Source organism: Apteryx mantelli, chromosome 2 (genome assembly GCF_036417845.1).
Source record: "Apteryx mantelli isolate bAptMan1 chromosome 2, bAptMan1.hap1, whole genome shotgun sequence".
Classification (NCBI taxonomy): Eukaryota; Metazoa; Chordata; class Aves; order Apterygiformes; family Apterygidae; genus Apteryx; species Apteryx mantelli.
Genome location: NC_089979.1, coordinates 168,575,795 through 168,596,911, shown reverse-complemented (window position 1 = coordinate 168,596,911; position 21,117 = coordinate 168,575,795). Strand labels below are relative to the sequence as shown.

General features: G+C 45.7%; 1 protein-coding gene across 1 annotated transcript in view; it reads left to right on the top strand.

Moving 5' to 3' along the window:
• LOC136991349 (obscurin-like) overlaps positions 1-21,117 on the top strand; it is a 157,830-nt gene that overhangs the window by 136,156 nt on the left and 557 nt on the right. The window contains exons 87-104 of the mRNA XM_067292216.1: positions 780-980; positions 1,584-1,644; positions 2,709-2,786; positions 2,928-3,100; positions 3,921-3,947; positions 4,463-4,615; positions 5,396-5,441; positions 6,044-6,121; positions 7,991-11,669; positions 12,367-12,489; positions 13,794-13,904; positions 14,042-14,209; positions 14,941-15,063; positions 17,047-17,217; positions 18,129-18,249; positions 18,644-18,883; positions 19,556-19,779; positions 20,631-20,706. Coding sequence (XP_067148317.1) covers positions 780-980; positions 1,584-1,644; positions 2,709-2,786; positions 2,928-3,100; positions 3,921-3,947; positions 4,463-4,615; positions 5,396-5,441; positions 6,044-6,121; positions 7,991-11,669; positions 12,367-12,489; positions 13,794-13,904; positions 14,042-14,209; positions 14,941-15,063; positions 17,047-17,217; positions 18,129-18,249; positions 18,644-18,883; positions 19,556-19,779; positions 20,631-20,706 — 5,853 coding nt within the window. The remainder of the gene's footprint in view (positions 1-779; positions 981-1,583; positions 1,645-2,708; positions 2,787-2,927; positions 3,101-3,920; positions 3,948-4,462; positions 4,616-5,395; positions 5,442-6,043; positions 6,122-7,990; positions 11,670-12,366; positions 12,490-13,793; positions 13,905-14,041; positions 14,210-14,940; positions 15,064-17,046; positions 17,218-18,128; positions 18,250-18,643; positions 18,884-19,555; positions 19,780-20,630; positions 20,707-21,117) is intronic.

The following is a 21,117-nucleotide window of genomic DNA, read 5'->3' as shown; positions in this document are numbered from 1 at the left end:
ATCTAACTGCCCGTCTGAGCTGCTGCTTCGGTACAGAGCAAGTCGCTGTCTAAAGAGTCTGAAAGTAAGGAGGACCCATCCCAGCTTTCTGAGCAGCTTGTGAAACAGTGCTGATGCTATCTAGGCAAAGCAATACCCAAAGGGTACCCAGGGAAGGGTGCCCAAGACATGGACCTTAAGTACTGCCACTGGGAAAACCCAGCAGCTTCCTTGGAATACCTGCATTTGCCTGGTGGGACAGCAGCACCCGTTCCCCACCATAACAGATACCTGGTGGCCTGCACAGATGAGGCCAGCATCTGACCCCTCCTCTGATTTCCAGCCTCAATGGGAATAAACAGCAGCTAGAGCCTGGCAAGACAGCTTCTGTACTCGGGGACAGCCCTGTGACCAGCAGGCTGCCTTATCTGCTGGTACCAAACGTGTTCCAGTGGGTCTCTGGGTTGTGATGGACCCACAGCTGCACCCTTGGGTGATATCGGCGTCACAGCCCCATGGCGACGTACGTACAAGCCCCACATCCATCCCAAGGATCCAGCAGCAAGCCTGCATCACCTGGAACAGCTTTTCACTCCGTAGAAGTTGGTTGTTTAGTTTTGGAGGCAGCCAGGAGAGGGCAATATCACCTCGCACAGAGGAAAATCAGCTTGTGATGTTGGAGAGTTTAAGACCTGAGCAGTAGGCAGCCGTCAAAGGCTGGGACCTGGAAAGGTCTGCAGCTGCTGCGCAGAGGGCTTTGAACCAAGCCTGAGCAGGGCTTGTCCTTTGATTTTGCACAGGGGCTGCTTCAGCTTTGTGAAACGAGTTGTGCACAAAGGGAACAGAGTGTCCTGTGCTGCCAAATTCATACCTCTGCGAAGCAAAACGAAGGCTCGAGCACATCAGGAGAGGGATATTCTTGCCCCCCTGTCCCATGATAGAATTACCAGGCTGCTGGATCAGTTTGAAACACGGAAAACCCTGATTTTGATCCTGGAGTTGTATCCTTTTCTGTGCTGCTTTTCTGAGGAGGCTGGGAAGTACTGGGCAGACCTCGCTGGTAACTAACTGAACAAATAACGATATTTAGTTTTTGCCTGAGGTGAACAAACACCCAGTCTTCCTCCACATTGCAGCATAGCATGGCTCTGTGAGCTCCTCAGGCGTTATGGTCACAGCGGTCACTGAAGTATCATGTTCCAGCAAAAGTCCGGGCACTTGTGTGCACAGTGTGAGTGAGTTGTTAAGCACCAAAGCTCTTTTCTGAAATGTCTGGGAGTTAAGGGCTCTGTCCCAGTGAGATCCAGTCTGGGTGAGCACCGGGGAAAAGCCCATACTCAACAGGTACGTTGTAGCACGTGTCTCATCCCTACCATGCCCTGCCTGTGGGGAGCACCAGTTTAGAGCAGGCCAATGCCATTGCACTTCTGCGAGGACACTTCTGCAATAGAGGCCTTCAGGGATCATGTGCGTGTCGCGCTGCCTGAGATACCTTGTGAATTCTGCTCACTCTTACTTCAAACTGTCTCGGTTGGGTGGAGATGGATGCAAAACACAAGTGAGAATTTAACCGTAGCTGCATTTTCCCTTAATGCCACTGCAAGATGCTCCAGCGAAGAGCTCCTCGACCGTTTGTTCAAGAAGGGTGTTGTCACTGAAGCAGAGGTAATCTTTCTCTCTCCTTTCAAAGTCCCAAATTGGTGGGTACCACCTTGCTTCTCCTTCAGCAAAGAGTAGCTTCCCGCTGCATTTTGACTATCAGGAATATCTTTATGAACCAGTGATAATCTATCAAAACAGGGTCGATATTTAAAATGTATCCCCGGCAGCTTTCATTACTAAGTAGAGTGTCTTCAGGCAGTGACTAGAAACAGCCAGAGGTTTTGAACACCAGCCTTGCATCCAGCCTAACGTAGACTGTACTTGTTCTATCAATATTACCATTTCCTTGCCCTCTGTCAGCTGGAGCTCCTGTATCTTGGCTTTTTTTTGATAATGCTCTGTCCCCTTGTGACTTTACTTGTGTCTGGTCCTTTGCAGTCTCCAAACCAAGGGCTGAGATGGTCGTTTCTAAAGTTTTTCACGATTCTGTGTGCTCAAAGAGCAAAAGGCTTCGCATGGCCCAAGGTCTAGTGGCCAGCTCTCCCATAGTTACTGCTAAAATGGATTTTTCTCAGAAATACTCTGGGAAAATGTCGGTTAACACTATAAAATGTCAAAGCTAGAGGAATGTCAGAGTTGAAGCGAGCTGTGAATCTTCACACCTCGTTCAGGTTTATTTGTATTTGCTCTACACGTGGTCAAGAAAAATGGGTTTACAACACAGTTTTAAAATGTATTTGCTTTTTAAGTCTGTTTGCCTGATTCATATCAAGCCAGAGATGAGTCTGAAATCTAAAGGTAAGGTTCATCAAAGCTGGGAATTTCTGTATCTCTTTTTAGCATGTTTCTATTTTTTTAAGCAAGGGCTTCCTCGTATATAAATGGCTCCAGCAGGATAGTGTGGTTGCACACTGCGCACAGCTTCATTCAGCACGGTAATATTTGGTTCACATTTTATTTCACCTACAAGGGCTAATGTAAGAAGTTCATTCCAATTTTAAAAATATTTCTAGTTCAACCTCTGCTTCCTCACACTTATGAAAGATGGCTGGAATCAGGAACCTTCTTTAATTTTAATTATTTAATTGTTTAATGATTAATTGTTGAATAATTGATTTAATTTTTAGGTCAAATTGTATATCAAGCAAATTTTGGAAGGAATCAAGTACCTTCATGACAACAACATCCTTCATTTGGACATTAAGGTAATGTGCAGCGGCACGTCTAGTTTATAGCAGCCACTCAGTCAGGGAACGTGTGTTCTTTATTTGAATTGTTCTTATTTACAACATAAAAGATTGCCCTCTTTCAAGGGCAATTGCCCTCCTTTTTGTTTTATTTAATAGCCTCTGAATATCCTCATGGTTTATCCTGAAAGGGAAGACCTCAAGATCTGTGACTTCGGATTTGCTCAGAAGATCACGCCATATGAGCCTCAGATCAGCAAATACGGGTCTCCAGAGTTTGTTGCCCCAGAAATCGTCTCTCAGTCACCAGTCTCAAAAGCGACTGATATCTGGTAACGGGCATCTTTGAAAATAAATTTTGTGCTAAATAGCATGAATTTGAAGCCTCCAGGTTAAAACAGATGTTTCCTTAGGAATATGGCATTGCATTGCATTGCAGGTGCGTTCAGCCTTAGGGTAATTTACTGTAGTGTGGTACAGAGAGTCTGTTGTGCAGAAATATTTCTACTGATCATATCCATAATGTTTGCAATACACCACATTCTTACAGGTATAAAAATGGCATTAATGATTGAATTATGCTGTAGGCTGATAAAGCTGGTGCAATTAATAAAGCAGTCTCCATTTATCATTTCATAGATAAATGGAATAGTGATAATAACTGGAAACTGAAAGTGAACATTGGGAATCCAAGACCCATCAGGGCTCTTTAAAGCTCCTTCTGTCTGTTCTGATCAACCGTTATTGAACTCTGACAGCTAATTAATGCCAAGGAGCATCTTAGAGAAGGTGATCTTTGTTGCAGAGGCACCAACTAGAGAGGCTGTTCCTAAGAGTTTTTTTTTTTTGAAAAAAAAGCCAAACAAACTCCAAAAATACATTCCAAGTCTTTTATGTGTACTTTGAAAACAGAGGAGTACTCGAGACCAATTTTTAAAAATGCTGTTCTGATCACAGTGAAATGTTTAATGCTATATAGGTGCAATTTCAGCTAAAGGGGAAAAAAAAAACAAAGCCAGGGTTAAAGCAACAGCTTTGGGGATTTATTTTCCTTTGAAAGATGGGCAAGTGGCAGGAAAAGGGGGCTGTGTGTTTGCAAAGGAGGGAGAAGCAGTGACTGACATCTGACATCAGTGTTCCCTTTCTCCTCAGGGCTGTTGGAGTCATCACATACTTAAGGTAAATAAACCTGCTTGGAGAGACTCATTCAATATCCCTTAGTCCCGCATCAGTCAGAGCCTCCGGCACCTTCAAATGAGGGATTGGAGTGAGTGACGCATGGAGTCCTTCCACGACGAGGGCAATTTCTCTTGTCGTTTTCTCCTTTGCTCTTTCCAGTTTGGCAAGGACTTTGGTGATTGTCTCTGCTTAGAGACTTCACGGCCACTCTCATGGGTTGGCTTCAGTCTTCTCCTTGCCCATTCGAGCAACCATCCTCCGGTAGCTGTGCAAAATCAAGCCCTTAATTCCTTACGTGCAAAACAGGAATAAATAATTCGGTCAAGTGCCTTGTCATGCTGGGCTGAAAGATGCTTGGGAGGTGAACGCGCCATTCGCCAGCATTGCGTGTCCCATGCATGAGTCCCTCAGGCATTTTAAAGCTCTGTGTAAGCATTTGTGCTTCAGTCAGCTGAACAGCAAATATGAGTCTAAAATCTATATCTGTTTTTATTTTATGGTGTTAAATAAATAAGCCTAACATGCAAGTCTCCATTTGCTGGAGAGAACGACAGAGGAACCCTTCTAAATATCCAGAACGGTGAAATTTCATGGACCCTTCCTGATTTCGTTCACTTGAGTGAAGACGCAAAGGATTTTATAAAACGGATCCTACAGCAGCGCCCCGAGTAAGTGCCTTTTTGTGCTTCCTACGGACAGGGTGCAAAGACGGTGTCTCAGCAGCCAGGCCTGAGCTCAGCGGAGCTGCAGTGGTTTTAAAAAGTGAAAAGCTGAGTGAGATGAGCTGCTTTATGCCCTGATTCCAGCTCTTCTTTATTCGTTACGTGAAAAACACTTGCCTGTAGTTTCCAAAACAGGTCTGCTTCTAGTATGGTGATCGCCTTACTCCCAAGCCCCTCCAGGCAGATGAGTTTCTGAAATGTTTTGGAGAAGTGGGGAGAGCATTAGCAAATACCTGAAGTCGAGGGAGTTTTGTAGGAATTAAATAATATGAGCCACATTGGTTAAGCACTTTCAAGTGCAGAAGGAGGCTTGAAAGCAGGAATGCAGGTGCTCACCTTTTAATTTCATTTATATCCTTTTTGCCTGGTGCCAAAGCTATTTTTGCTCTGGTCACCTGGGGAGTCAAGCTCACTCCTAGGGCTGCTCTTGACTCCCTTAAAGAGGCTCTCTGCGAAGGGGGCCATGGGATCCTTCCAGGCAGGGAGCCTCAGCGCAAGAAACCTTTCCAAGACTGAAAAAGAAGGGTTGTTCTACCTCATGGGAAGAAAACGTTGGATTGAAAGAGTCTTTCTGTCTGGCTTTTTGGTTCCAAAACAGCAGCAAAAAGTCATACCTAGATGTAGGTGTGTGTGCATGCGTCCACGCAATGCAGGCACTCTCAGGAGAATCTTGCCGTGGTGGTTTAAAGTGCCTTGCTCCTAAAAGATCATCTTTTCTCTTACCAGAGCCAGGCCTAGTGCTTTGGACTGTCTGTCCCACAAGTGGTTCATGGTAAGTTTGTCCTGCTTCTTTATTAGAATCATCAAATAATTGAGGTTGGAGGAGACCTCTGGAGGGGCAGCTCTCAAGGCTACGCACCCTGGTTGTTAACCATTTCCTGTTTTATTTTTTCTCTTGATCTCCTACCTCTGTCCTACACAGAAGCTCAGGCCTGGCTCTCCGGAAGTAAAAGACACCTCGATGTTTTCCTGTTAGGATGTCTTTCCTTTCAAAAGATAAAGATTCCTACTGACATGAGCAGATATAATACGTCTGTGTTGAGAGGAAACTGTGGCTTTGCAGAGAAAATTTGTGGTTTATATTCAAATGCCTGGAATCTCTAATGAAGGAAAGGAGTTTAAAAAAAATGAACTGAATTCACATATGTATTGGACAGGGTTTGCTTTTATTGCTGAGAAGCTGTTTGATGTTGTCTTCAGTTTAGCTATGAGGGGATTGTGGGATTGGTCTATTATAATGAAACAAGTGAGTACTTCCCTAAATTAAACAATTCCAGAGTGAGGGAATCCTAAAAACTTCTCAGGATATGAAGTCAGGATTTTTTAATCAAATTTTTTTTTTGCTCATTCTACTTTTAATTTCATTTTTGACAGCATAATCTCCCCCTCGATGCAGCTCATTTCATTAATACCAAGCAGCTCAAATTCATTGTGGCTCGGAGCAAGTGGCAGGTGAGTAGACCTAAACCTATGTTATTTGGTCCTTCTAGTTGTATTTTTTTTTTAACTACATTTGCATCTTTTGAAGTCTACTGGGGTAGGACAGTGAGTGCAGCAGAGATCTTCTCAGGTTGGCTCTGAAGGAGGAATAAGCCCAGGGCAGAGTGGTCAATGGATGTGGCAGAAGGAGATTATCCAGGCTCTTACTGCAGTCGTGGGTTGTGTACTGAGGTCTTCCAGCAGGCGCTGAGAGAGGACTAAGACACCTGCATTTAGGTGTGTACATGTAAGCTAAGTGGGTAAAGTCCTGCTGACATCAGTGAGACCAGTGTAGTCAGCAGAGCCTTGGAAGGGTTCAGCTCACCCAAAAGCAGATGCCTACTGCCAAGGAGCTCAGTGCCTGTATTAGCCACCTCTCCATTGACTATTCTGGAGGCTGTCTCACCTGCAGACAAGTCTGTGTAGACACAAACAAGTGCCTTCATGAGCAAGCTGGATCTCACCCCATGTTCAGCTGACTCATGATAACCATTTGGATGTCCCTTGGCTTAGCCCTCTTCCGCTGAGTGGACTAGGAGTCCTCCCTCTACACTATTAGCAGCACACCCATGGACCCAGCGTGGTCGTGTCTCGGCTGACATGCACTAGCTTGTAAAGTCATGGTAAGTCGATCGTGTGTCACAACTCTCAGTGCACGGGGCACAGGATTCTGTGCCAGTGATTTGAATCTTGGCATTTTAAAGTTTCTGTAAGTTTGGTGTGAGAGTAAGGCTGCAACTCGCATATCCATGCACGCAAATCCTTTCTCTGAGTTAGTATGTCATTGTCAGAGTCCTTGACTCTCCTCAGTTATCAGATGTCCTCAGATAACACCAGTCCTTTTGCCTACTGTGGATAACTCTGGTAAGGTCATGAGCTAACGTTTATAAAAGTCCTCTTATGTGGTAAGTGCTACCAAGATACTTGTTATTTATAGAAAGCGCCCATAAACTTGTCATGAAAATTTGGCTTTTCTTCTGTTTTTTGGTATTTTTATGACGTTCATGGACTGTGCCACTTTTCTTTTTAAGCATTTTGTTTCCTTTCTAATTCCTATAATAAGTACTCATATGAGAGCAGAGGGATTTCACAGAAATATGCCAGTAGAGTGTAAAGTAGGATTTTGAAGTCAAAACGACTGAAGAACATACATGGACAAAATCATCTGTCCTAATGAAAGTGCCCATAGGATACCTGGTTGTGTCTATGTTAGCTAGCCTAGTCTGTCCTTGTAATCAGTAATGAATTATAGACAGGTCCTAAGAAGATTCCTCTTTTCCTGAAAGTTGTCTAAAACAACCAGGTTTATTGCCTTCTGAAGATGCCTGTTTCTCTCTGTTGGCTGTGAAGGAAGACCAGCTGCTCAATTTCAGCTGAGATGTCTTATACCTCAGAAGTTAGAGCAGATGAATCCTACCTCCTCCAGTGTGTCAGGTCTTCTGTTGGCCTAAGTCATTATAGGTCATGCTGCAGTCAGTGGAACTAAGGCCGTTCACTCCAAGTAGGCTCTCATCTGATGTGTTCAGTTAAAACTCAGATAGTTATGTCTCATCTTTTCCCATCTGCTTTGAATGGCCAAATTTTCTTTGAAAATCTCAGGCAGGATCCTGATTCTCCATTCACAACAGGAGGTATGTCCCCTAAAGATAATATAGTTTCATCTTTGTGAATGAGAGAAGGGGCAGATTCAGAGAGCAAATAAGGCCTAAACCTACTCTATGTGTTATCAAACTAGTCTGTGTGGTCTTTAAGAATGCAGAAGATAATTTTTGTATATTTGCTTTTACCATACTCACACCATGCTTCCATCTGATTGTGCTGTATTTTGTTGTGCTTTTTCAGCGGTCTCTGATGTGCTATAAATCCATCCTGGTAATGCGATCCATTCCAGAAATCCTAGAAAGGACTCATGACAACACCTCCCTGGCCATCTCCCGACATCTTATTGAAGAAAGCACTTCCTCCAGTACGAGCGGTTCCTCTTCAGACAATGAGAACTCACACTTCCCCAAGAAGAGACACTTCGGCTCTACCCCTGAACTGCACTTGTCCATCTTTGATGCACCAAGCAGTCAGGAACCTGCAAAACATGCAAGTGAAGAGAAGCACTCCAAAATCTTGGTGCCTCCAGTAAAACCCATGAGGAGGAAGTATGCTTCAGTGAAGAGTGAGGTGGGGGACAAATCACCTACAGAAAGCAAAGAGCTCATGGCAAGTACCGCAGGACAGAAAGAGGAGGAACTCCATCCCAAAATTCGAGATGAAGGAGCAGAGCAGTCCCCAAAACGTAATGCAGCTGAACCTTCATCAGTGAAGATTTCCGTAGATGACACACTGGATCTACATCAGAAAGAAAAAACAGACACATTTTTATCTGATAAGGACAAAACTGAAAAGGTTGGGGATGGGACAGAAAAACCACCTATATGTGTTCCTAGAGAGAGTGTCATTAAAAGCACTTTCTACAGCCAAGCAGCTGAGCTTCCTGCACGGGGCTCTTCCTCTCCGGGCAGAGAGCTCAGAAGGCACTTGGACAGAGCCAGGAGGACTTTCCGGAAAGCTGGATATTCAAAAGTGCCCCTCAGTGGTCTCCGTGAACCCCTTCTAGAACAGTTTGAGCTGGAAGAAGAAGAAGAAAGCAAGTCTGATGATGGAGGGCACAGGGAAAGTCTCCTTGGTCCCTTGACCAAATCAGCTTCATTTGATACTGCAAGGAAACCACCGCATCCTGCCATTGCTGGTTCTAGCCGAAGCCGTTCACTGGATGATTACAGGCTGAGGGCCTCAAGGTCAGTGTTGGAACAAGAAATTTTGGAAGAAGACTATGATACAATATCACAGGAAAGTTGCCCTGAAGGCAGTCACCACTGCGACATTTCCGCTGAGCCGGGCAAGGGATGTTCTGTAGATATTTCAAAGCAAGAGGATGCTAGCAGAACCAGAAGGGATTGTTCAGAAGAACAACTCTCTGCTTCCATGCAATGTGAGGGTAATGGATGCCCAGCTGTTACTGTGCAAAGGTTAGAGAGACTTCCAGTATCACCTCATAGGAGTGAGAATAGGAAGCATTTACTTAAGAAGTCAAAAGCTGCTCACATGGAGGAGGAAGCTGATGATTTAGAAGGCAAAAGCCCCATTCTGACTGCTCAGCGATCAGATATACCCGCATCCTCAGTTCAAAAGCATGAAGGCATTCAGGCTAAATCTCTCCCTGGGAGTGCTTCTGAGACAGCTCTTCAGGAGGGCGAGCAGTCCATTTCAGCTCTTCCACAGTCAGCGACCACCTCCAAGTCAGCCCCCACAAGTAAGGGAGAAGTGCATCTGCAACAGGAGTCAAAGCCCTCTGCTGACAGCACTGACAGCCATCCTGATCTAAAAGGTGAAAGCTTCCTTATTAAAAGGACTGCTTCAATTCCACCCTGTAAAGACAAAAGCCAGCAGCATTCACTTCAGAAGCCTTCTGCTCACAGTGACGCTAAGTCTCATCTCATGGAGCACGATAGGCCTGCTGTTTTAACAAGCCCACAGACAGAAACAGATTCACCTCCAGTACGTAAGGACAAAAGTCGGGAACTTTTTGATCAAAGCGTTCCAGCAACTCCTGTCTTGGAGAGCAAAGAGCCAGGTTTCCGAACCGCTCTGCAAACAGCTGACAAAGATACTCACCAGAAGCTGAAGACCTATAAAGATGTGAGATCTGCTGTCTTGGAGGATGAAGGACCAGGGATTGCAGGGATTGCTCCAGTATCAGACAGTGATGGTGAAGGCCAAGTGCACAAAAGGCCCTCTGTTCATGTAGGCACAGCATCAGCAGCTCTGAAGGGAAAGAGTCCCGTCGTCCTGGAAGTCCCACCACCGAAACCAACGCCAACTTCCATCTCCGACAGAGCACACCAAGCAGCAAGGAAACGGCCGGCTTATAGCAAGGAGAGGCTCGCTGCTCTGAAGGGCGAAGGTTCAGCCCTTGCAGAGGCTGTTCCCGTTTTGGTCCATGAGGCTGAAATCAAGGGAGCCGTACACTGGAAGGCTTCTCGGAGCAGTGGCACGGTGCCTGCTGTTCTGGAGGGCAGACCCCCAGCTGCAACTGTTTCGCCACAAGATATTCGCCTCCCTTCAGTGTGTGAGAGTGAAAAGCAAGAACATCCACAGCTAGCACTTCGTAGTGAGGTGAGATCTGTTGTCTCAGGAAGCGGAAGCCCAACTGCTGGGCAGCCTATGCCTGCTTCTTTCTCCAAGACCGAAGGTCAGGCATATGAGCAGCACAAGGCTGCATATCACAGTGGCAAAGCTTCTGCTGCTCTGGAGGGCATGCATCCAGGTATTTTAACTGCTTCGCAGCCAGAAGGTGCCCCAACTTCAGTCTATGAGCAAGAACATGAGGAACACCCAAAGGTTTATGGTGAGGGAAGAGGTGCTGCTTCAGGGAGTGGAAGCTCTGATGCTAGAAAACCTGTCCCACCGTTGCTCCGTGGGAATCAAAGTCAGGAGCTCTCACATCACAGGTCTTCTTTTTACAGTGATGAGGAGTCTGCTGCACTGGAGGGCTTAGTGGATGAAATGGTTTTGCTGTCTGAAGAGATGGATGTTTGGGCAGAGTCAGTTTCTGCTCAGGAGGAATGCAGAAAGCACATCTCTTCTCCCACAGAAATGTTCTACAAAGAGCCTGGTGGCCAAGCACCCATGGAAAGTCCCTTTTCTTCTGGTCAAAGCAGTAGAGGAGGAGAAGTCTCTGAGCTGGATGATATCACAGAACCCTACCTTGCTGTGCATGAGGAGTCAGATTTACTGAAAGGACAGGAAACACAAATGGCTCCTCATGAATGTGAGCATCTGGAGGACTTAGCGTTTGAAAGCCCCAGTTCTGAACAAGTAAGCATTTCCCAGACTGATAGCTTGGATTCTGGAAAAAAAGCCAGTCAAGTGTCCGTGAACAAAGACACTGGTAAACAGCCAGAAGTGTCTTTAGTGAAAATCAAAGATCTGTCAGATGAAGCACCCAGTCTTGGCAGTGGAACTCCAAAACTTGACATATCAGAGGTAGAGCCCGCCTATTTGAATTTCTCGGATTTGTATGACATTGTCTATTTTCCATTTGAATTTATGAACTTTAGGAAGCCTCCACCCAAAGCAACTGGCAGGCGATTTATACCTTTTAGTGAAAGGGCAAGGTCACCTCCTGCAGGACATTTGCATCAGGATAAAAGACTGTGCATCAGAGAAGAGGCAGACGAGAGGAACAAGCAAAACCATTTGAAACTATCTGAGAATTCAAAGGCAACTAACCTCTTAGCCATGGGGAAAGGGTCAGAGAGTCATAAGGAAATGTACAGCTCCCAAAAGGAGCCGAGCGGTAAGCAGAAAAGCTCCTACAGCAAGCCAGGACTCTTTAAACCCTACGGCAGATCTCATTCAGCAGAGCGGTCAGTGGAGCAAAGTCTGAAGAAGAAAGTTAAAGCTTCTGTTGCCCATATTTCAAGAATGCTGAAAGGAAAGACAGCTGCTGAGCAAGAGACAGAGGAAGGTAAATATTTCATTTTGTACCTTCATAGATCTGCTGGTATAACTGGGCTCCGCTAAACCTGTCTTTTACGTTTTCTGCAGCGTATCTGAGGCCCTGGCTAGACAGTAACTGCAAAACTGGCAGTGGCAGGTTTGGAAATCAGCTGTCCTCAGGCTGTCCCCTAGCTCCCTGTTACTGCCCCTCTTCAGGGCAAAGTCAGCTGAGAGCTCATGGAAGCGGCTTGAATTCACCTGCCTTAATTCGCACAAAAGCAGAGCAGGGCTGGATGACACAATGTCCCAGCTTCTACCCCACTGACAGAAGAGCAGCAACGTGCGAAGGTTGGGAGATAAAACACTGCAGTTACTTCTGCTGTTGTTGTCTGACCGTGGCCTTAATGACAAATCTTTAAAGCTAAAGAGACTGGGTGAAGTCAGTGAAATTACCGCAGGATGTATACCTAAGTTAATGGCATTCAGGTCTGGACAATACAATCTGTCCTTACTTCTCTGCCTCCCCTGGATATGCCCTGTTCTCCCATTACATCGTTCTGTTTGTAAAAGCTGTCACAACTTTTTGTGTTGACTAAAGGCTCATTAATAAGGAGGCCTGTGACTGCCGAAATATTTATATGTGAAGTGCAGAACTGTTTGCTGTAAATGTATGCCACGGGGAGAATAGTGGACTTGAATAACTTCTTGTCCTTTCTTTGTAACAGAGATTGGTGTGCTGGGAAGTGAAGCAGTAGAAAAAGAACCATTAACAGGAGCTGAAGGATCTTTGAAGAGGAAACCGGGACTCTCTTCATTCAAGTTATCAAGCCTCATGCCAAAGGAGAAAGGTATTCTTCATTGCCTAAGTCATCAGCTAATTTTATCATGAGATATCACTATGAATACAGCTGCGCAGCTTGAGGCCAGTAGCTAAGGATGGATCTGCATAGCTGTCCTGAGATAGTCCTGGACCAACCCGTACAAAGCGAGCCAGACTCCTCTGTTTATATCATTACTAGTGTCCCTGCTAAAACTCTTCTTGTGGCCTTGCTTGCAAATTGGAGCCGTTCTAGGAAGCTACTGCAGAGGACTAAACTCGACTTGTACGCTATAAAGAGAAGAAGTGGAGTGTCCAAACACCAGACAGCAGAAGAGGGAATAGTGAAGCTGATATTGGGGAGTTTCCTAGGCTCCAGTCCCGTGTGCACGTGTAAGGGCCAAACAAGCTGTTGCAGGAGACAGAGCTGTGAAGTGAGCAATGTGGGGGCAGCCCCCCTCAGATGTGGCTGCTCAGTGCTGGCTTTTCCTCCGAGGTCTGTCTCTCCAACTAGTCAGGGATCGTGGGCATTTCCAGCCACTGCCTCGACCCTGTTCCTGCAGTCTCACTCGCATTCCCTTTATTCAAGCAGTATTCGGCCAGAGCCCCGACAAGCCCTGGGAAGGGCAGGTGTGTGAAGATGGCAATTAATCCTGGGCACTGTGGATTAACAGCACCACAGAGACACAGAAGAAACCCTGAAGTCTCCCTTTGCCATGGACACAGCAGATTTCATGCTCTAGGGCTGTTTTCTCCTTCCACCTCCAGCTTTTCCCTCCTCCTCTCTCTTCCTGTGTTGTCTTGGTCTGATCCCCTCATCCTTGGGCTGTCATCACTCAGTTTTGCCCACATATATAAGCTAGGCCAGTAGAAAACTCCTGCTGTGGCATATATCTCCTCTGAGGAACTCTGCTGCCTTTGCTGTACCAGCAGGGCTGTGCAATGCAGATGTTCCTCAAGTGCCTTTCAAGGGTCAAATCTGCCCTACTGTCCAAAAACAGTTAAATACATAGTGAGCAATAAAATTCCCAGAGGAAGAGCGTGGTGCCTAGTGTCCGCAGGAAAGTTTGGGACATCAGAGAGAGAGCCGTCTTGGTCATAGTGTATGGGCAGTCATGCTGTGTACGTGGGACTGAAGGGGCCTTCTTTATTTAAACGGAGCCCATATGTTAAATGTCCAGGGGATTCTCGAGAAAACAGTGGTCAAATGAATGCCAGAGCATGAACAAAATGTCCTCAGACTGGTCAAAAATGTTTTTTGATGTTTTGCATGTAACTATTATCAGCATAGCTCTGCTGGCCTCTCTGAATAGCTGCTGCTCCTCTTCTTTGCAGCACCGATATTTGTTGAAGAGCTCATAGACCAGGCTACTGCCGTAGGACAGTGTGTAACTCTGTCGTGCCGGACGGCGGCTCACTCCTCCCTGCACATCAACTGGTTCAGAGGTGACTTTGACACTCCTTTAGAGAGGTCCTAGCCTCCGGGGTAGGCTGGGACGAGGGCGGCTGAACGCAGGAAAATGTTTTAGCCTCCTCAGTATAAATTTGCACGGTTCTTAATTTTCATATCCTCTGCCTTTCAGATGGGATACCCATCCACAGCAGCAGTCGGATCCTCATCTCAGCCACACTCAAAAACTTCCAGCTGTTAACTATTCTCTCTGTTAATGCTGATGATTTTGGTATTTACACCTGTGTGGCCACCAACTCCCTGGGCTCAGCATCCACCTCTTGCATCATAAGAAAAGCTGGTAAGAGAGGAAGTAGCTAGATTTTTTTTTTTTTCTGCTTGTGGTAAGTGGTGTATGCAGAATTGGTCAACTCTTGAGGATTTGTTCCTTGGTTTTCCCCCCTGTGCTAGCTGTGAGAACCCAAGTGAAATCAGGAGACCTTGGGACTTGACAGTCAGAAGCAGAGTGGATTTTAAACAAGAGGACCACTGTGATAGCTAATGCAGCTGGCATTCAGGAGCAGGCACAGCAAGATAGATGCTGAAGGTTAACAGAGTTAGCAGACCTAGTTCAGTCTGGCAAGCAGGTTTGGAAGCTGAAGGTTGCCCCAGGTTTGGAAAACAACAGTACTTCTGGCCCTGGAAAAACGTGACTCCCTTCCATGCACTTGGGAGTAGGGTATCTCACCTGAGCTTTCTGTAGATAGGTTCGGGGGAAAGTTTCTCCTTTGCCTGCTCTAGTCCACATCCACAGCCCTTGCCGTTTGGTAGCAGGGCACATTTTGCACTGTGTTCATTCCCTCTTTTCCACTTTTTAGTCTCTCTCCTAGATTCAGAGCCAGTCAAGTAACACTGCAGTTAGAACCAGGTTTTAAAATCTTTGCTGTGTTTAAACTAGGCACAGTTAAGTTACTGTTCCAATAGGAATCATTTTTTAGAAATAGATTATCTGTAACAAAAAATGCCGGGTGTGCAGGAATATGTCACAGCAGTGCTATAGATAACAGTCATTTTCGTGCCTCCTCTCGACAGAAGTTCCTCCAAGCCCTCCACCCCCTGACATCGTGGAGGTCTACAAGGATGGAGTGCAGGTGGTCTGGAAACCTGTGGAAACCAACACCCCCGTCCTCTACACTCTGCAGTGCAAGAGCGAAGGTAAAGTGGAGCCTTATGCCTTACAGAGAACATCTCAGTCTGTATGATCTCTCCACCAGCTGGGTATTTTTTTTTTTTTTCTGAGAAACAACTATTCCTCATTTTAGCATTCTAGTTTAGAGTTAGGAATGAAAATCATACTGCCATGCTTTAGCCACGTAAAAGTTCGATGCTGTGCTGGCTAGCCCTGCATGCAATATGTATACTTATGCATATACTTAAAAGGCTTTGCTAAGGTGTGAATCAAAGTAGGTCTCATGGAAACGGTGACCAAAAAGTGAACTGTCCGTGCAAGAATACGCATGGTTGCACAGGTGGTGCCAAACACGTAGTCCTGAGTAATCCTCTCAAATTGCAGTTACGACGGCATTATACATAATAGGACCCAGCAGCAGTGATTAGCAGTCACTATCATCCTTTACCTGGGTTTTCTTTGCAGTCAGTGGAGAAAGATGGCATCTCAAGAAGGCAATCACCCTCTACTAAATAGACATACGTTCTTTCTCCATTGACTACAAAGAAAGTTTAGGGTGAACAGCCAGGACAAGATGACAAAAGTTCGGCAAGACTGCGTGCCATCCTTTTGATGCTCTCTTCCAAGGCTTGCTCCAGAATCTGCTGAAGTCAGTGGATGTTTTTGCACTTAATTCCATGAACTTTGATTCAAAGCCCTAAGCCTGTTCTCTCTCATGGGACTGCTTTTGCAGTGCTTATTATGAATACCGCTACTAATAGTCCTTTCTATTGCAGTCCTGCATACACAGTCATTTGGATTGAATGGTTCCATGTTGTTTCTTTTAATTCTCCTAACAGACATGCACTTCATTCTCGATTAACATGAGCATGGGCAGAAGCTTTCTGCCCGTTTACTCTGTGCTTGATGTCAGATGCTTTTCCTCCAACACAGTCTTCTTTATTGTTACTTCTTTTGAAATAACTGAAATAACACAGGCAAGACTTTGGGCAAGATGTTCCTATTAGGAAGAAAAAACAAGAAACAGCATCTGCTATATCTTCACTCACATTCTGTGTATTTGGCAGGAACGTGCAAAGTCGTGCTTTTCCATATGCAGGCGGATTAAGATAAACAGAAAACAATTCATTCTCTTGTCCTTTATCTGACAATAGGTTTTTACGCACTGCCTCCGCAGGCACGTCTCTGATTCTGAGCCATGGCTGCTCCTTCTTACACGTGCACACACCATAATTCAATCAGTACCCAGCTAAGTCCTTGACACCTTTGTTGTGGGTGGTGAAATATTGCCTGTGTTACGGCTTGAGATACTCTGTTGTTTTCAGTGTTTATTTGAATGAAAGCATGGGCTTCACCTCAGTCGTGGTCAGGAAGTTTGAGTTCAGCCTTGAGCACGGTGCCAATGTCAACGTGCGGGACACAGCAGCGAGTGAAATGTTTGCAGGGATTTTCCAGCTCCCACCTTAGTCCCATGGGTAATGACTCCAGGACAAACCGTCAATTTTATTTTCTTGAGAAATCACTTGAGCTTCATAAAAGTGGAGTGAGCTTGGCCCTGGTTTCAAATACTGGGTTTCCTAGGAGGATGTTAATGGATGGTTCTTTTGTGAAATCCTGCACTTCATGGTTTCAACAGGATTCAAGATAGGACCAAAGGGGAAATACAATGCTTTTTGTCAGGGTTTTGTCTGGAGTTCTTCATGTATGTTTGCACTTGAGGTTGGTGGTATGAATTAGAGAAACAGAAACTGTACAAGCAAGTTGCATCATTCCTCTGTGACAACATTGCCACACCTTGGACTGATTAAATATAAAACAGCTGGCTTCAGAAGAGAGGAGGTTGCCACATGCACAGCTAGTTAAAACATCTACAGAAGAGGGCCATAACACACGTTTTCCTTCACTTAAAGATTGCACTGCTTTTCCATATTTCTGGCACGTGAATAAAGTTGACGCAAAGAAAGAGTGGCATGACCGTCCTAACCTCTTTCCCTCTTCCCTTGGCCAAGATGGGGAGTGGAAGACCCTTGCTACGGACATTGCTGACTGCTGCTACTACGCAAATAATCTCTCCAGGGGGTTCGTTTACTGCTTCAGGATTGCCTGCATCAGTAAAGCAGGAATGGGCCCTTACAGCGACCCATCTGACAAAGTGAAGATCAGTGAGCAAGATGAAATGGGTAAGCTACTTGGTTATTGGAAAGCATTTTGCTTTTGCTGCATCGAGACAATTGCACCTTTTTAAATACGGCTTCAGAAGTCAAGGGGGAGCGAATCAAGACCAGTTCCACTTGGCTCAGGGTGTTTTGAGACCTTGGCCTCTTTGGCTGTCTTATTCACAAGTAAATTCTTTCCTAATTCTGGACAGAATTAGCAGAATATCTGTGTAAGGCATCTAGAAAGTGTAGATCACGCACTGAAGATAATATGCTTGCTAGGCCTTTGGATACCACTCTGTTTTGAGGTGAGATCATGAGGAAACAGGCCTGGGAGAAGAAACTTGTTTCTTGAGGCATTAATCTAATAATACGTGTCTGCCTTCAAGTCACCTATTGTCAAATTCCTTTTTGCAAACGTGTCCAGCATTTCCAAACAGATGCTTTAACGTGTCAGGGAATGTTTTAATATTTCCAGGGAGCACTCAGATAGAATTGCATGCCAGGACCAGAGCAACTTGTTTCAGCTGATGCCCTGAAATACCCAGCTGAAACAAATTTCTGTTCCTTTGGCAGCATCTTATCATGCACTGATGACTGGTTATGTGAGAAGACAAGAACCAGTAGCTGAATCAATAGTCAGCAATTGCAATGAAAGGTTTGATATCATAGTCATAGGACACAACATACAGTCAGTCTCATATGGTCTGGAGTGATGACACCAGGGAACTGCTGTGTGGTCAGTCCAGGATTTGTTTGCATTAAAATAGGATTTGGTGTCACAAGTGGGAGACAACATGCAAACTTGCCTGGAGAAAGCTCTGCTATTGTAGTTATCTTTGTTCATAAAGAGATAGTGGAGAATGGCTCAGAGAGGCTGTAGTTTCCACACAGAGGTGTTTTGCTGTGTAATCCACATCATTTTTTATCTGCAGAGTTTCATGCTACAGTGCAGGACTTCCCATCAACTGCTACTGAAGAAGAGAGTGAAATAATAGCACCGTCCGAACCTTTCCCAACCTACCAAACCTATGCCTTCCAAACAGAGATCAAAAGGTAGGTAACTTAACTGAGCGCTCAACTAACCAGAGTGAAATGCTTCATGTAGCTAGAACTTAGAAAAGTGACTTTTATAAAAGCCCTGCTCAACTACTAGTATGGTATTTTGATGAAAACGCCTCCAGCAGCAATGACATTGGACATAGAAACCTGAGATCATTGGCTGAGCAATCTTTGTTGTGGTTTACTAGGATTCACTCCTGCAATAGAGTGGCTGTACAATTTAGAGGCAGAGGAAGGAAGTGCCGACTGTGACAATAGTTGCGATAACCCAGCATAGGGCATGGATGAAAAATATGCAGTGGGATCCTGTTGACTTTAAAATACAGAAGCTCCTGGCTCTTCCAGAAATAGCAGAAGTTTAACTTGCCTTTGTGTTCCTTTGTACCAGGGGGCGTTTCAGCATCGTCCGACAGTGCAGGGAAAAAGTAAGCGGCAAGACATTAGCTGCTAAAATCATCCCTTACTGGCAAGAAGACAAACAGGCTGTGCTCCTGGAGTACCAAGTCCTGAGGAAGTTTCATCACACAAACATAGCTCAGCTGAAGGGAGCCTATGTCAGCCCACGGCACTTGGTGTTGATCCAGGAGATGTGCGTGGGACCAGAACTACTCCATTCTTTGGCGCTCCGGTAATAACACATGGAGGAACTCCTGGAGGGAAGGGTTTCTGGTCGGGGCTGGTGTCGGCAGCAAAACAGCTGTTGTTTTCATTTGTCATCTTCGATTATCTCTTTCCATCTGTTCCAGTGGGCTGTCATTGCTAGATTTGTAGTGCATTTGTTCTGCGACTTCTTATGACACAAGAAGGTGCTTAACTTCCCTGCCTGGTTGGGGCAGAGGACAATTCAGGGCCATCCAGTTTAGAGGTTGAAAGCATCGTACGGTAGTTGATATGAAACTCTCTCTCCCATAACAAGGAGATTACTGTGGCTCAGGAAGCCTTGTTTCCCCTCCAGATCGTTTCTCATGATGGCTGCAAACAAATCTGCTGAAATCCTCTGATTAAAGGAGTGGGAATGGTGGGCATCGAATCTGCATTTTTATCTCTGCACCACCACTGCTTTCTCTGTAGTGCTGTTCACACAAGCCTCTGAACCTCTTGCATCCATAAACCAGACTCAAAAGAGGGACCAGCCTCTCCATATGTAGTAGATTCCCTAAAATGAGTAGAGTTGCTTTTGCTGGGCTTGCAAGGACCTCATGGGATTAGACTTCCAGGGGAGGATGACAGTGAGTGGAGAGTAGAGCTCTTGAGCATGCAAATAGGACACCTCTGGTTTCTATCCCCTTTCTTCTACCAGGCCCTTCTACTCAGAAGTGGAGGTCCGAGATTACCTGTGGCAGATCCTCAGTGCGGTTGAGTACCTCCATGCCCACAGCATCCTGCACTTGGATCTCAGGTCTGAAAACATGATCATCACTGAGCCCAACCTGCTGAAACTCCTGGACTTTGGCAATGCACAGTTCTACACACAAGACAAAGTTATTACCATGGACAAGTGCATGGACTATGTTGAAACCATGGGTAAGTACAGAGTTGAGTCAGAGCAACCTTGGCCTTTATGCAGTCCATGGTAAATAGAGTCAGACTGGGCAGTTGGCCACGGTGACAGTTTACAGCTGGTCCCAGCAAGCAAGGTCTCCCTGGTGCTGCCTTCTGATAAAAGTCTGTGTCTGCAGGAATGGCTGGCGGTGACAGCTTTGTCACTTGCTGACCATGGGGAACACAGCCAGAGGTCATGGCCAGCACCACTCTGACTGCAATCCATGTGCCCTGAGTTGATGGGTGTAGTGCCACCGTCCTCGCTTTGCCTGGCTGCCGTATGTAGGGCTCAGGAGGAACCACAGACAGCCTGGCATACCCAGGCCTGAGACTCGACTGGCAAACCACAAAGCTGACATCAGGGATGTCCCTGAAAGCCACAGAACCCCTTGTGAACATATGCTATATCCATAGGAATATTCATGCTCTAGCCCTCATATTCCCATTGGTGTCATGGGGTTGATAGGAGAGAAGAGACATCTGTTTTTTACCAGTGAGGAGGAGACCGGGCCCTCAGCATCCCCCGTGGGAAACGTACATGATACATAAAATGGGAAGTAGTAAACCAGCCAGATCAGGAGGTGCAAGAAACCCCAAAAAACAAAGCCCCTTAGAAATGAGCTCAGAGGTGCCCATTGGTTTTATGTTCTCAAAGTTTCATTGCATTTATGACCCATGGAGATGTCCTACCTCGAGCACCTCCCTGTGCTAGATGGTTTTTTTCTCCATCCTTTGGGGAATGTAGCAAAGTACAGAAGTACCTACTGCTTTTGTGCTGATCGTAGTGCTGGAGTGTGGAACAGAGCTTGGTTCACTCGCATTTGCTTTTCTAGCTCCAGAACTGCTGACAGAGCAAGGAGCCCTCCCTCAGACTGACCTCTGGTCCATTGGAATCACAGCATTCATCATGTAAGTCAGTCTGCCACAGTAGTCACTTTAAAAGTGCAATTTCAGAGTCATCAACCAGGGGTGATGCATTGACTTGGATACCTCAACCTCAGTTATGTCTTTTCTCCTTGGCGATGCCACAGAAGGGTGATGGAGGGTGTGCAGCTGGCTGCCCCGTGCCAGGATGCTCATGGCCCAGAGATGTCTCCAGATGGAGCAACGAGCTGCCTGTATAGCTCCTTTATTCTAAAAGTAGACCCAGCAGCTGCTTGTGTTTCTCACTCAACTTCATTTCAAAAGCCCCAACTTTAACTGGAAAATTTGAATTACACCAAATGGCTAAGCATCCAAAGTCATAAAACCCACTGAAGAACACTGCATGACCTTCCTCTCACTGCTGGGTGGGAATTCCTGGGAGCAGAAGCATCTCTG